The sequence below is a fragment of the Styela clava genome, chromosome 8 (genome assembly GCF_964204865.1).
Source record: "Styela clava chromosome 8, kaStyClav1.hap1.2, whole genome shotgun sequence".
NCBI classification, from domain to species: Eukaryota; Metazoa; Chordata; class Ascidiacea; order Stolidobranchia; family Styelidae; genus Styela; species Styela clava.
The window spans coordinates 12060038-12077701 of NC_135257.1; the positions used below are offsets into that span (position 1 = coordinate 12060038).

Here is a 17664-nt window from a genome sequence, read left to right on the forward strand (position 1 = left end):
TTTCTTGTCACAGTTTTAAAATGCTTGTCTGGAGAAGTTTGACCTCGGTCATACGAAACGTTACAGAGATACATATGTGTCAGTGTGCAGCAAGACTCTTGAATTAGGTATATATATATTTCTGGATTACATTTTGAATTGTATATTATTAGAAACATATGCGGCCTTTATTTGAATGCGTCGTAATTGATGCATGTCGTTCTGATTCATACAGATAAAGTGTTACCTTGGTTCGATAAATGCTACGTTTCCTGATCAGTTCAATTCTCAGTGTCATCATTTTCGTACTCGAAATGCAATAAGTCAAACCCGCAATCTAACTGATGATAAGACCTGCGTCCTGTTCTTATTGCCATACCATATTGACAAAATTATTGAGCCTTTTCTTTTTGAGCATCAAGTAATGCTCTTGTTAAAACGAATACCACCATATCTATCACTACAGAAGATGACTAATTTACTAATAAGCGTTGTTGCTCGAAATCTGTAAATATTATGCTTACTATCAAGGAATTTTATAAAAAATATGGAAATTTTGTACGCGGATTTATCGATGATGCTAACGGCCACTTTGTATACTTCATATTGAGTCTCATATCTCATCCTGTAACATGTTATGATGTCATTGGGTTTCTTTGCGACATTGGATCTCGAACATGATTTTGTTATAACTTCTTATAGGGAATACCCCAACACATAAATAAAAACCAACAAATCAGCATTAAGATTTATGCAACAGCATAATATAACAACACATGGAACGTACGAACAAAATAAAAATGAGAAAAACAAGAAATAATAGATGCTGGGTATTCCACCAGGATGAAAATGTAATATAGTAGGCAAGATATAGATGATAGTCTGTAAGGATGTTGACTAGATGTGATCAGATACCGAGTGTGTAAAAATAACTTGGCCGAATTTTCCGAAAACATTTTGTATTTTTTGACACATCTTTATGTGACTATCATTAGTTTAGAATATGGTTGTTTCTGATAAATTCACTCTCTTCTAAACACCATGAAACTACCACCAGGTATTAAATCGTTCTGAGAGAGAGAGGAGATGTTGATTCCAAACCATTTATTGAACAATGTTATGTTATCATATTTGGATAAATGACATAAACTCTTGAAATAAATAAAGGCATGCTTGCTCAATGACAAAATATGATGTTAAATTTGCGCGCGTTAGCACTGAGGATATCGTGAGCAACGATGAGACCAGCACTATTGAATAGGATCGGCAATCCAAAACTATTGTTAGGTTGTTTATATTAGTATAATCCTTCACCTTTTGTCAGAACTAATTTTCATATCGTCTAAATTTAACAGTTGATGTTCACAATAATTTCTCGTCGGGTCAATAGCATTAAGTGCAAGTTGTGGCGAAGAAATGCTAAGTCCTTTGGACATTGGATCACTTTTAGATTGTTTTGAGTGTTTTCCTTTACCTCCCCGGAAGGACATAAGTCTGGTGCTCAATCTATTGCGGGGTTTTTGTGTTGTGATTCCTTTGGGCGCAACTGGTTTTTGCTTTCCAGCATCCAATACTGGAACTGACGTATCCAAGTTCGAAACTTCTTCGTCGTGCAGTTGTACGTCCCATTCACTTTTTGATGGAACACTACTTCTCCGCTTGTTAAAAGAGTTAGATTTATGACTTTTCTTCGTCGAAAATCGTCGGAATATTGATGTACTGCGGGATCTTGTTAAATTTGTGTCCTTTGTTTCTCCTCCTCCTAGGAGACGCCGGAAAATCTTCCAAGGGCTTTTTGAGGGGGAGGATGTTGGTGTCTGAAACGAGAAGATATGTTTTTGAAAATCAATCAATCAAGAACTAGATTACATGCCAGAAACCTCATTGTTGCCATAAAAAATAATTAGCATTGGTTTTGTATTCATCTAGAAATATGATTCGAAGCGAATTTTCACATATTCTGCCAAAAGTATGGCTTTTTAAAATTAACGGTGAAGTACGGTGAGGCTATTTAGCTGAAAATGACCTGACTGACTAGCACTCGAGCTCGCCAATTGTTCACATGGTATCTTTGGTGCAAATTTTTCATGATATCTATGAATATTTCTGTATAAAGAGTTGGAATACATTCTTTAACTTACCTTATCATTACTTTGTGATTGGTCATGGGATGAGTTGCTCAGCCAGCTCCATCTATTACTCATGTTGCCAATGTTTGTATTGAGATCTTCAGTGTCAATTGGGGGACTTTTGGGATCGTTTCGCCAGCTCATGCTTCTGTCCAGGGTTGCTGTAGGAGTTATGACTTCGTCATTGACGTCAGATGTCATCATTAGATCACTAGTGAGATGGCTTCGCCTCGTATTTAGAGTGCTCGACTGATTAGGTCCATAAGGAATGTCAACAATTGTGTAATTCGATCTTCGATCAAGAGATGTTGATTGTGAAATACGGTCTGACAGAGGAGACAAAATGTCGTCACCTTCGTTGCAAGTGGATGATGGTCTTGATGCCCAAGAGTCTGTACTGATTTGCTTAGATGCTTTGCGACCCCTGTAATCGAGAAAAATATGGTAAGATACTAGTCCATTGCTTTGAGAAATATCAACAAATGATTATATTTACCGAGGCGCATAGGTTGCGTAATTGCTGAAGGAATAGTTTTTCGACTTCGTTTTCCTTTTCAAACTGTTGAACATACTTTCTTCTGGAGGTTTTTCTTCTTGCGGAGGTTTTTTTGCAGATGTCATAATCTTTTTATGTCGTCGTCGCGTATGAAGAATTTTCTGAAAATGAATTTTTTTCGCATTCATTTATGATTCCACAAAGCCAAAAGATGATTCTACGAATTGTATAAAAATGAAAATTTGTAAACAAAAATATTTTTTAAATGTACTTACAGCTAAATCGAGTTCCGCGTATTTAGAATTTGGTTCATTTGACGTAGTACTAGTATTCATGTCGTCTTCTTCCATAATTGTGTTCTGAATATCTGGAAGGTAATTGAAAAATTAAATATTCATTGTATGGCACAATCGGGATTTTGTGTTTAGTTTATCAGTGTTTAAAACGATTGAAAATTCCCAATGGCCTCAATTTGATTTGAATATATATGATCCCACTGATAAAACCATACGATACCTATATTTGCTTCAGTAGGTGTCGAAATGAACTCCATAACTTCGTCGTATTCAGCATCCCCGTCAATAAGAGATTTACGATTATGTGGTTCTTCTTTTGTCTCGATTATATGAATAGTTCCGTAACCGTCGCTTAATCTCGAGTTATCGGCATCTTTAACGTTGTCGCTGAATCCCATCCCGGAATCCGTTGATTCTGCATGGGACAGTCTTGGTCCTTCAGACTTGCTTTTTCCCACTTCGCATCCACCCTTCATTGCCACCTCCGCCTCAACGTCGAAGGCATCATAGTCTGCAAATCACAATGTTATAAATAAATTTTTGATTCTATGTTGATTTGTGCCTATCAATGAAATTATGTGCATTTTTTCTCTTGTCTAAAAGCTTCCGCTTTCTGATCGAGGACATAGTCCCGGGGGTGCTGAATTGGCTTGTTTTAAATCGCTTATCAAATACTGCTATCGCATGGATGAACATTTTTTTTGTAAATTATTACAGTTTCGTTCATACCAAACTTTCATAAAATATGTAAACGATTCTTACTCTGTCGGTGATTATCGTAGTCCCCGTCGTTACTGATGACTCCATCGTCGACTTCAGCACTTTGTCGTTCACCATTTCCCTTAGTGAAATACGTCTTTGAAGCGGCCTCATCTGAAATTTAACAAGACTATATTAGATAGATATATAATCCAAAATCGTAACATTTGTATTACTGCTGAGTGCTGACAATTTTGGTATTAGATTATATGTATCAAATGTACATTGCGAAACTCAATAATTTCAACATATTCATATTTCGTGAACAGTAATCTCATTAACTATCTTTATTTTAGGACCAACAATTGTAATGGTTATTGGTCTATTAGAAACTTGATTATGTGAGCTTTTTATTTCATTCAGGCACGGTGATTTTGTAGATAAAATGCTAGAATAGATATAAATCTAATGGATTTTAAATCAAAGAAGCGTATCCAAGCGTAAATAATAAAACTGCTTTGAAGAGGGGTATAAATCTTAATATATTCAGTGTATTTATTGCTTTTACTGATCCTAAGTGGTCGAAAGAGGTTCTATTGAGCCCAACAAATGACACAATGCAAACAAGACAGTGTGGTGCGATCCCATTTGTCAGCGGTTAAATCGGTGATAATTTTTATGTAAATATAACATAGAAATTGTCTGAGCCATCACTTTTTCTAGTCATTATAATAACGCTGTGTTGGAACAATTGTAAAAAATACAGTTCGCTTGACTAGTCAAATTTTCAGCAAAGTCAGACATACTCCAAAAATAAAGTATAAAGAAATATTTTTCTTATATACATTTCATTTGAAAAAAGTCCGAAATCTCAGAAACAACTCCTCACAGCAATTATATGAAACCCAATTAATATAGAATGGACGTGAGAAACAAACTTAAAAAGCTATACTATAAAAACTTTAAGTGACATTATCAAAATTGTGAGTTCAACACTATTTGATTTTCCAGAGCCTCGGCCAATGACGTACATTCCTGAGCTTGTTAAATATGATTAGCGGTTTAATTTGTAAATCACACCACATGAAAGGCTTATTAATATATATTTTTGGAAGCATCGCCCTGTAATTGGCTTCAATCCCTTCCCGATTAGTATAAAAACCTTCCGCTCATTTATTAAGAAATTCGGAATAATTTTCTTTGAGTCATATGTCGTCGTAGAAAATTCGAATGTATAACTTCCCATTTGAGTGAGTTGTATATTGACTTCAAAATGGAGGAAGCAATATAGTCGTTCGGTGAAATTTAACTTAGACCGAGCCAAGCTTAATTTATTCTTAGTATTGGTATTGAAAAAGGGCGTTGGTTTATAATTATGCGCGGTATTCAATGAATAAATAAATAACAATGCTATACGTCTACGCGTATAGATTTCAAACTTACCATGGAAGTCACATGACAAGGCATTTTCTCCTGAAATTCCATTATGACGATGCATCATCATTGGGTGACCGTTTCCAATCGTATTCTGAACAGTATAGAGTCCGATATTTCCGTGAGTCACGTGGCGAGTGACATCACCATTGATTACGTCATGTTGCAACATTGGTTCGGTTTCTTGTGGCTCACTTAATTCGATTACGTCTAACTCAACGTCGTCGGCAAGCCTTCGCCGTAGTCTAATAGCGCTTACGTTATTTCTGTGGTAAATATAAAGAACAAATTGAATGTGGCAAATTGAGTTACAAAAGAACATAAATAAACCAATACATAAATTCTTTTAAAACGTAATGAAAATTATGCGAAAATATCTAAATAAAATTTAAACCGTTTTTTCTAACACGCCTGTTCTGCTAATAATCTCTGAGTTCAGAGCCATGATAATTTGCCAATAAAATTAGGCCATTTCATCGTTATCCTATCTATATCAACCATTTACTCCCTTCTTCCTCAATATTCAACTCTAAGTCTATTAATCTTGAAAATAATAATAGTAAAGATTGGGAACTGGTCTACGCGACGCCATCTTGACAAGACACAATACAAACTAAGCACGATTTACAACAATAGGTCAATATGAGAATCTATCAACGGATAACAATAATCAGTTTGATCTTGGAATCCTACGTTTGGTATGGATATAGCAACCATAGAATTATGAATACGTGTTTATATTGAATAATTTTATATATACAGGCAACAATTTCATTTTGGAAAATATGAGCCATGATGGAAGTGTTGAAATGTGCTTTCTTAAATTTTTTTTTTTTTAATTTTGCGTATGTACGTGAACGATAGCTTAAAATGGGCATCATTCTGTCGCCTGACGTAATGCTATTATTTGAAAACCATGTTCCTATTTTCGGCGAACGCTTTGCCTATTTTATTATTCCAAAATGATTCTCCGCAATCTAACAATAATCACAATCTCTAAATCCAATTTCTAAACACTGATTTTCCGCATTCCATGAATCTTAGCTAAGCCACGCGCTTAGTTGACTTGTAGTCAGAAAAATGAGTGAATATTTTCTGACTGCGTATATCATTGTGGGCACATTAGCTTTCATTCATCGCTTAATCCTAATGTCGATCGTGTCACCGGAGCTTGCCTTAGGCGAAATCAATGCATTAAGCCGCAACCTGGTGTACATTAAAATACAGGATAAGCAAGTCCTTGGAATTTGGCCTAAAACAATAATGTCAATTATGATTCAATATCATAGAATTGAAAAGCAACGAGCTGCCGCACCACATATTTGACCATCAATCTAAGCCCATCCCTTTCTGAGATGCCATCAAATGCGCAGCTATCAAAATATGTGTTTATTCAATATCGCACAAGAGGGGGAATATTAAATTTAGATTTGATTCATTATCGTACCATTAACACAACACAATATGTCGTGATTTCACAAATCGATACTGTTATTTTACTCTCTTCATTAAAAATGCACATTTTAAACGCCTGACATACGGCTTCTTCCAATTTAGTTTTGCGGAGAATGCGTTACAATGCTAGTTCGAATCCCTGTGGAGAAATGGAAGAGTGAAAGGCATCAATGAGGAACATTGTAACTCTTACTAACAGAATACTAAATTCTGTTTTTTGTATGTACGGTATTCGCTTTGATCTGAAATAACTGCCTTCTGTTAGGCCTCTATGGGCTATTTGCATTTTGTGGCTGGTGTTTAAAATCAATTTTACTGGACGTCAGAAAATGTGGGACACTTATTGCGACTTGTCTCGACCGTTGTAATCTAAGACTTGTTTAGGATCACGAAATTTGACTCCTCTTTGCATTACTTGGGCTTAATTTCGTAAACTCTCTCGGGGAAACTGGACACTGCCACTCGAGTCGCAAGAAATTATACACGGCGATTTCATGCTTCGTAGCCTCGTCACAAAGGCATTTTTGAGCTTTGTTTCGCAAAGATGCCTGTGCCGTGAATTCTTGGTTACCATTTGTTTAAATATAAGCTTCAGATACGCTCAAACTATTTCACTATTTATTATAAACTTTCCCACATGGCGGCCCAACGTTGCACAACCTAACCCGGTCTGATTTGCGTGAACCTACAATTATTACTTTAAAATTATAAGCTACAAAATTATAAATCCTATTTGGTAACAATTGGACAATTACACTACTTTATTTGACTTTAATTCATGGCTTCTGTGTGGGAGCATTGTAACTTTCTTCCAAGTATCAAGATTACCTTATAATTCACACGCTGAGGTTCTATAATTTGACCGCACAGGCCACGATAATGTGAATCATTTGGGAACTTTCGGATTTGCTGAAATAATATTTAAAAGAATAGAATTGTCCGCTATACGAAATGAAGTAAAACATTTTCTGGGAAGGATAACGCAATGTCAGTAGCCTCATACTTTTACAAACTGTATCTAGCGATGAATTGGGTAGTTGGAAATCTTAGCTGAATAACAAATCGTAGTAACCCTTCATTAAAACCACGTCTCGCAAAGTACGTTTAAATATAGGTGAAAATTATCTGCTCAATGCGGTTATAAATCGATACTCTATCCACTTCTGGTTAACGCACATAAATCTTATCTTCTGGCTAGATCGTAATCCACATTAAAATTCCATTTTTGTCCAATACATTTCTCCCGTCCTGTTGCACAACATACAGCTTAATTAAAAATTAATTATTTTCTTATGTATAGCAGTAGCACGAAACTTCAACTCGATCGACAGTTTCAAATTACGCTGTAAACACTGATTAAAATCGCCGCCGGACAACAATAAAAATATCGATTACTTAAAAATTATTTACTATACCAAGCACGCTTCATCGACTTATGCAATTACGTACGTGTGGCTTATATTAAAACAATTCGATCTTATCGTCACTCGTGTCATAAGTCTGAGCGATCGGGGCACCACCTAGCCCCAATAAATCATCAATGCCTTTGGGCAAATTTCGGTATTTTTTGAAACTTTCTGAATTATAGTATTTTATCTTTTTGTGTGATAAATTATTTCGATTAAATTCCTCGTTCCTACGTTTTGTAGGTGGTGACAATATTCCCACAATTTAACATCATTAGACAATTATATAATATAACTTCAGCAATAAAACCAGTATTATCTCTGGTTTATTACGCGTGTTACGAAATATACTTCACCATCTTGCCAAGTATCAAATACCTACGGAAAACAATGATATAAATCAAAAACGGTGTTCATCATTATTTAATTGAAGTCAATTTTTTATACAGTAAGTTTATCTTCGTCAACATAATAGTGTCATGATTGTTATAAAAATGTAATTTATGGTATGTACAAGAGGTTGACACATTGGCGTACCGTTAACCACAATGATATTATCATTTTCGGTTACGATCCTCGCTTATTTACGTGGTTTTGCATTAAAACTAGTTCAACAACCTAAAGTTTAAAAATCATCGAACAACATATAGCGTCGCTGTTTATTTTCAGAATTTCGTGGATATTCAAATTATTAATTACAGTCTACCTTTTCTAATTAGATAGATATCGTCTAGTTTTTATTCGAATAGTACACATAATAATATATTAATTCTAATTATTCATTCTTTTCCTTACTTTTCTCTGATTTCAACTAAATTGCCCGAAAAAGACTATCATAAATAAACAATAATATATATATATTAATTAATACATCATTATTCTCGTGTTTAATATTTTGATATTTCCTTTTTCATAATCTGTAATCTGTGTTAAATTAATGCTATTTCCTGTTATTACTCTCGACTAATTTTGAAAGACCCTCCCTATTCGGGTGATAAAGCAATATGTTCTAACCCAGCCTAACACCGGGCGAATAACGAGAGACAAACTTGTCGCGTTTTTCGTTTTTATAGTTTACCTCAATTCTCTCGTTTACCTAGACGACACGGCTACCTGCCTATATTCATCTATCAAAAATGTAAATTATACTACAGTTTCAAACAGATATATACAAACATAGATTATAAAAGCGTCGCTTGGAGCTAATACAAAGTGTGCCACTCATACATCACAAATGTCCAGATAAAGCCGCTCTACGTATACCGCTTTTACATAATGTATTAAGGTTTAATAAGCCACAATATAGAAATGATTATTGTGCTAACATTGGATCAACAATCGAGGCCAGACTATCAGACGCGAATATCTTTTGGCTTATTGTATTAGCGCTGAAGAAACAATCCAAAAGTACACATTTGGAGGTCAATGTTTGCCAACAAAAATTTGTAAAGTTTTGTTAAGCCCTCTTCAACTATATAATTATGCTTTCATTTATCCCGCTCTGCTTCGCAAAATCTGTATACTCGTATTGATCAAGCAATGTAGATTACATTTTAAACGCTCAATGTTCACATAACTTGGTGTTTTTACATTTATCACAACTGCCAAATATATTAAACATATTGCCATAGGATAGGTGAAACCGCATACACAAGGCTTGGACTCAGAATTGAAAGTTCACATTTGCCCACCACAAGTTCATCTATTTAAGCAGTTTGCTTCCGCCTTTTCAAACAATTGAAAACAATGATAGCCCACGTGTACATCACTTAAATATACAGTAGCGGCCAGAAGATCAACGTCGATTTGTTGTTGAAGGCAAAATTCGCGGTAAAACAAACTTAATGATGATTCAACACGTAGAGTAGGATTCGAATGACTCCATAAAATCAACTTAGAAGGTCGTTAATATGTGTCACCTTTACTTACGCAATATCGCTATGCCTTTAACTGTGTTTACTCGTGAGAAGTTCGTAAGGGTAAAAGAATGTTAAACTCGCGATCTTTAAGCATCTTTAATACCATTTAACACCAAATATTACCGAAGTTTACAATTGCCAGGAACAAAAGGATGGCTACGTTGATAATGGCTTGTATTAACGACGCCCAGTACTTAACTGCCGGTGTAGAGATATTTATTTGAATTTATGTTAAGGATGATTACGGGGTGGTGCATTGGTATGTCGGATCCGGAACAATAAAAAAAATGAATATTTTACTGAAGTTTTCAAGTTGTAACTGAGCGTATTGAACGAGGCATTAACCCGTAGCTAACACACAAATTCATGTTAAATTTGCTACGTCTTGCTGAAACGGTGCGTCATCGCATTTTTGTATAATTTTATAAACTAGACATGAGTTATGTTATTTGAATATTTCCGTGTACCATTTCTGTATTTTAAACATTACGCTTATAGCAAATCCCCCACAGTCCGCTCATTTTTGAGAAAAAGCATTTGAAAACAATTTGAAGATTAGTTTATAGGACAGCACCTAATAAATACTTGTCCACGGAAAATAACATCGGTAAAATAAGATGTGAAATACGATCAACGTGAGACAACCCTCAGCGTTCCGTCAAGTCAACATGAATCACCGGCTCTCGTGGGTGTATCAAGAGCACCGGTGTTCGTAATTCATAAAGTTTGAATACTTTACATTTTTATGCCACTTGTAGACACGCATGCATAATAATGAAACATGAACATATGGGCATTTGATGAATTGATTAAAAAAATGGGTTCGTTGGAAAGCGACAAAAGCATTAAACTCAAAGAAATATTCCGAAAATAGTGAAATTCTACTTTTTTTTAACCGAGATACTGTTTGTGAGAACTTCGCAACAAGATGGAATTTGCAAATATCATCTTCAATTCCTATAACTAAAAGAAATCGAACTTTAAATGAAACAGAAGACGCCTGTGAACTTGACTTTTTCAGACATGAAATGTTAAATCATGTATTTAGTTTTCTCTTACAGCAGACATATCGGACCCAGAATCGTCTCTTTATCCTAACAATTTGAAGCGCGGTTTCCTCAGTACCTTTGCAATTTCGAGCACGATGCTTATTGAAACTTGAACAATACAATACTTTGCAATACAACCATTGCAGCGAATTTGATCGGACTCAATGCCAACAAAAAGATGTATTGTATCAATTACTTTTCCAGTGCCATCTCACTAACGATTTGTGTTGACAATCGCTGATTCACGGTTTCCTTAATTAAACATAAACTTTTAGAGCTGCAACCTTGGCTAGCTTGTATAGCGCGGAAATGGAAGACGACACAGTACTGTTAAAGACTTGCACACACATATCTACCAAAAAAATTTCAAGGGCCAAAGACCCATACTCAGTTCCGCTATTCAATGTTTTGCGATAGAACAATAGTTTGGTGTTTTATAAGTGGCAATTCTACTGGTTCAAGTACCCTAATCGGACATTTTTGAGTCAATTGAACGTGGACGAGTACATTTTTAGTATGTGAGTTTGTACGAAATTAAAATGATTAACGGATGAAAGTTTTGCTTTTCATTTTGCTTCGCATATTATGACGTTTGTAGGCACGAGAATATGCAATAACTATTCAAGCAATAACGTTAAATAAAAAGCGAATTTCTTGGTGTAATATAGGATTCCCAAATAAATGATCCCACAAAATCGGTAATCGAAATAATGGGTTTCATTTATTTTGGAACACCCTGTATTTACCTGTACAGAAAATACATATACCCAATCAAATTCGGAGGATGCTTTGGACCTGTAAAATCCTAGTTCTCCACGTGATTTAAGCTATACTGGCGACTTTCTATCCCGAGATAAATATGAATTATGCAAAAATACTGTATATATTTTTTTACTAAAATTACTCATGTTTCACATATATTTCCAAAGCGTATATTATTTATTTGCAAAAAGTGTTATATTCACAGTTAAACGTAAAATATTGCTATTTACTAAAATGTTAAAACGCATCAATCATTCTCAGATTTAAACAGGCTTTAAATGAACAAAAACAAAATTTGGCTAGGTAGTTTTCCGGTATTTAATGTCAGTGAAAACAGCATTAGTTCATGAAATATCATTCAATATATCCGAAATGCACGGATATCCCATTCTCAAACATTAAAATATGCCTCGAATTCACTAATTGAGAAAAGCGGTATAACCACACAACCAGCCGGATAATCCCAAACAGATACAAATTATATTGGCACCAAAGCAAATATTTCCAACCGAATTGTAATCGTTTGAAGTTGTGTTTAACCACTTAATCACTCAATAAATGCTGATGTTTGTACCGTAGAACTCTAACAAATCATTTTTCAAACTAAAATTAACGCGTCTTACTTTTGAAGAGTAAAATCGGTTATTTTAGTCCCATTTCATCTTCAAGCTCGGAATTATTTTTCATTTTCAAGACTTAACACTTTTTTTCAATAACTTTTTGTCAACTTCGTTTCATAACCACTTGAGTCGTAGGGTTTCGTTGTACATTTTCCGTTTTGTGATCTTTTACGGGTATTTTTTCACGGTTTCCCTGGAGATTACCACATTCTTTTGGTCAACAATATTTGGCTTAATGCGTTACCAAAAATGTCAAACTTGACGTTACCCAAAGCAAATACAGACTTAATTCGATGTTTGTGTAATAATAAACACATTGGTAAATACATTTTTAAGTATTTTTGAAAGCTTACCACATCAACAAAACCAATTTTCCTAGTCATACTCGTAAAATTGAAGAGATGATTTTTGCGCGTGCGCTTAAAGTTTTCCACCTCTCGATAGCTAGATTTTGACATTAATCGGCGGTACTGCATGAAGGATATGAAGTACTACACTACGCTGACAGATTTAGCTATCCCTCTCCCTAACAAAATATCGGTACTCCTGAGATATGTTATACAGTATTTGAAATGATTGAAGCTCTGTCACTATCGAAATCAAAGAAATGAATCGAGTAATCCTATCAACTAAAGCGGAAAATCGCTTGGTTACATCAATTGCTTGGGGATAATCTTTACTTTATGACAAGATAATATTGCATACGGTATTTATAATTTCGCGGCAATTGGTTTCAAATGATTTCTACTGGGCGATTTCGTTCGATTCTAATATGTTACATGAGATCTTACTTTCTAATATGCCTCGTATTGTAACTGAAATCTGATATTCGATAGAATGTTTTGGCAAACGGACAATCACTACTTTAATTGGCACCGACATGCTTTGAAGTAACACAATTGCATTATTTCGTGCAGGCCAGCAACAATAATGCTGACTCCGTAATATTTTTACAAACAGCAACCCGTTGTGCTGCAACTTTGGAAATATAACAATGAATAGTCTTAGTAGCGGGTAACTTATTTACGGGCGTTAAGATCACCCGCAGGGCCTGGTATTGAAGCTGTCTGGTTGTTTTACTTGTTATCTTATTCTGTCTTTAATCAACACCTGTAACTGCGCCGATAAAGACTGAAAGTAAGGTTAATACACAACATACAATCGACCTAACATTGTCTGACTGACTATTGTCGCATATACTTCATACTGAGTGCTATAAAGTTGAAGCTACTGGCACTACTAAACGTACGAAATACATATGAAGAAAAAGCACATAAAGTGAGTTTAATTGCTTGTTTCCTACCGATAGACTGCCTATTGTTAATACTCTTGACAGTTACCACTCGCTCTTAGCCAGATATTCACAAATCAAATCAAGAAAAGATAACTAAGTGCTTCTGGCTTTTCACATACAAAAATATCTGAATATAATCTAACCAACCAATGTTATTTCTTATTGTAACTAAAACAGCATGACCTTCACACCTCACTAAATAGTCTTAAAACGGAAAAGGTGGAGTGCGTTATTTCCCACGCTTTCATATGTAAGGCATGAAATCAGCGCCCCGCTACGCCAGCGGATGGCAGTGTAATTAGCGCCCCGTCGCAACGAGCTCCCAGCTAAATACACAAAGCGACGTGATTCCTAATTGAGGCCTGGAAACGTAGCAAGTATGTCATTATAAATTCAAAGCAAATACACAAATAAAAGCTTTCAATACCCATCTTTGCATACCTGTACTATTTTCTCACACCTACGCTAATGGAGACTGTTGTTCCGTACAAAATAGAAGTTAGAAGGATCAAATTATGACTTAGATAAGAAAATCCAATCACGATGGAAACGGCCTTCGACGACTTGCACTTGGCATTGTATGAATATAACAGACTTAAAAAAAAACGGAATGTCTGTATTTTAACTCTATAGTTGGGTAGCTATACCTATGCCATTATATTCCGCAGTTATGGACATTCATCGTAGTCATTCTCATATTCCTAAAAATATTTTTATTCCAAGTAAATTCAAATTCGTTTTCACATTAACCGAAAGTTAAATTACACACACTAATACTAAATATGGTAATATGTTATCAAATTGAATGTTTACAGGTATGACCGCACCCCGGAAAATCTTGTCGCAAACCAAAATTTTGTTTGTATGTATACAAATAAAAGTCGACACACCTCCAAACGCGTACAATCGTCTAAGTGTATACTATTCAACCTCCCACTTATTAACGCAAAAATAATGAGTTTATTTTTTAGAATAGTTTGTATATAACTCCTGTAGAGTTCATTCATATATTAGCCATAACTCAGTAAAACCATCCCCTTACATTCTCATAAAATCAAATTATTTGATTTTAGGGGTTTAGTTCAGGATAATTTTTTTTATATGTTAGCTATACAAAAGATAATATGCTATTCACAGATTTGAACGACGCTTTAATCTTATTCATTTCAACCCACCTACTGTGAAATCGGAAAAGAATAATGCCTTCTGCCCCTGAAGCCGTAACGCAATTATTCTCGAAGGAGATGATTTCGCGATATTTATACAAATTCAATTTTTCGTGACTGTTCCATTCACTGTCTAAATCTGTACTATTTGTGCCGCCATAACCTAGGTGCCATTCCACAAAGATTTGTTTGTTTCGTAATACAGCCTTGCTTAGATGAACTTCGACCTATGCGTATTTTTGGCGCCAAGTTCTATTGAATACTTGGAGCCAGCATAATGTTATATAAACATTGTCTGTGAGGGAAACGATTCAGATAATAACTCGTGTTACAATAATAATACAAACAATATATGATTGATAATACGATATCAGGTTACGTATACGAGGGTTATACGCCCAATCTTGTACCCTCTCAAATGTGCTGAAGGTATGATATATACATGAAATGATGAGATGTCGCTTTCATCGTTGAAATGTCATCTGCACTGAACGTAAATATATAATTTACCAACAACCTTAACAATGATAAAAAAAATTCCCTTAATTTTTATCTTGTCATGCGGAAGTTAACAAATAGATTTTCAATATATTCACTTTTCTTTAATTCCTCATGCGTTGCTCCACAAATCTCTACTAATACACGCTTATCTATGCGTCATTTTATCAAAAAAAGATTCGGTGTGGGTCGAGTTTTTGAAAAAAAAAATAGATTTGACCACGAATGCAGCAGCTGTTTATGTGGGTTCATAAAAAGATAGATATTTCAACTCCTTGTGGAATTAAAGAGGAGCGAAGAAGACAATAAGTATCTATTGTTTCCAATTGGGAGTGAGTTTAATCTCTATTGTTCTTGAAACTGCTAAGAAGTACAATTGGTAGCGCATCATAAAACTCAATCTTCAAAGGACCCGATTTATAAAGCTTCTGTATTTCTGCGATTTCGTTAATTACGTAATGGAACTTGCTGGACGTATTTCACCCTATATCCAAATTGGATATTCCCCTGTCCAAAATGAAACTGTAACTCAAAAGAAGAAGTGTTAGAAAAAAGACATGTTAACATCTTCACACATATAGTTTAGGTTAAGAGATACATCCTAGGCCCTTTTAATACATAATTGAAAGCGCACAAATATGTTATGTGTCCGCTGCGTTTTGTCGGAATTTCCAATGGAAGTAACTGCATAGTACTGACAACAACTGAAACTATCCCGAAAAATCTCGATTACATAAAAAAAAATACATTCTTTGCCGATAACAAGTAATATCATTATACACTCGTTTCTAATATTCAAAAGCCCAAAATCTGCATTATTTTAAATTATCAATTGTTATAGTTTAGCTCTATTTTATGACAGAACACCCACAAAGTGGTGAATATACTACCGGTATTATAGTATCTGGGGTTATAACCACTACAGCTCGACCAAAAGTACCAAAGATATTTCATATCTGTGACTGATTCAAATATTTGATATTAATTCCAACCTATGAACTATTTATTCCCAATACTGAGCTATACTCCGAATACTAAACACTCTACATACGAACTAACTGAACCGATATGATTGCTATCAATGGACAATCAGAATGTAACTTTAGCCTGACAAAATCTAACAATATGACACTCAAGTAACTAAGTAGGATTTTCGTTGATAAATTGAACTATGAAGCGACGCTACATGCGAACCACTTCAAATATAGTCCAACGCTCAGGAATGCGTTGTCTACTTCTTAACGTTCTAATTTCGTTACGAACGTTATCTGAAAGTTTACACAGATAAAACAAAAAGGCGCACACAAGTTAAATAAATAGAAACTGAACAAGTAAAAAAGAGAAACAATCACAGCATGGTTTGTCTCTTCCTATACTTTTTACAATTGAGAGGCGGACATGGATCAGAGGGGTGTCGAATGAAAGCTTTTGTTTCTGTAGCACTTTCGAGTTTCTTTTGTATAAAATCTCTTTGATAAGGTCACAGATACTTTTTAATTTAACAAAAGAAGTTTTGATTATTTTTCTAATGAGTTATTTAGCACACAACGACATTGCGAATAAAAGAAACAGCGGTGGTCGAGGAAATCGTTAATCAAATAGGGTAAAAGGGTAATTAGCTAGTCAGTAGCAATTAAAGTAAACAAGGACGCGCGCAACTTTGCAAAAACTTCCGAATCAAGATCAAACATTATGATGTAATAACCTTAATAAGCAGCATGTTGTTAGGAATAGCACGTGACAAAATTTCGAATAAGCGGAAAATCTACGTTTCAATGTCAGCAAATTATATGACTTCAATGTTTTGCTCATCTTCATATCATCAATAACTTAATCAGAATACTAAATCTAAAAAAAATTTAAGCATTCGGCTGACTTATCGATAGAATTAAATTCTGAGTTTGCATTGCAATTTTATGCATTAATGTTAATTGATGGCGCCACTTTTGACCATTTCAAGTCGAACAATGAATCGCACAAAACAATCCGCCATGCAACACATGGAAAGATTTGCCCGTTATAACACGTCGGATATCATTTTCAAATTCCTAAAACGGTGGTTATAATGACTGAACCATTTTCAGCCAATCAATTAGCTTCCTCATTTTTAAGTATTGGATGTTTCACAGCTTTTCTCCGAACAGGGCCTGAGCAAGTAGCTATTTATATGTAAAGAGTTGCTCCTGCAATCCATCGGTTCAAAATATCTATCATAAATATTGAACATTTTATCCTATTTACAAAATAATTGTATTGGATCAAACAGCAAATTTCCACCATGCATTGACGTTACCCCTAGCCCTGACTAAAATAAACTATTTGCTGGTTCTCTATCCGTTTGAATACGTATCGTTCGTAATGCATACAAAGGTGAAACTATATAAAGTGTTTTAAGCTTCATCGATATATGTGAAACACGGAAACGATTAATACCGCATTAAAAGTTACGTTTGCACGCAAAT

General features: G+C 34.8%; 1 protein-coding gene across 1 annotated transcript in view; it reads right to left on the reverse strand.

The window, feature by feature from the left end:
* Positions 1-715: 715 nt before the first annotated feature.
* The window catches only part of LOC120346430 (uncharacterized), a 29970-nt gene continuing 13021 nt past the window's right edge, over positions 716-17664 (reverse strand). The window contains exons 6-12 of the mRNA XM_039416164.2: positions 5043-5299; positions 3663-3773; positions 3121-3411; positions 2880-2971; positions 2605-2765; positions 2121-2532; positions 716-1796 (exon numbers count right to left, since the gene is read on the reverse strand). Coding sequence (XP_039272098.2) covers positions 1290-1796; positions 2121-2532; positions 2605-2765; positions 2880-2971; positions 3121-3411; positions 3663-3773; positions 5043-5299 — 1831 coding nt within the window. The 3' untranslated portion in view covers positions 716-1289. The remainder of the gene's footprint in view (positions 1797-2120; positions 2533-2604; positions 2766-2879; positions 2972-3120; positions 3412-3662; positions 3774-5042; positions 5300-17664) is intronic.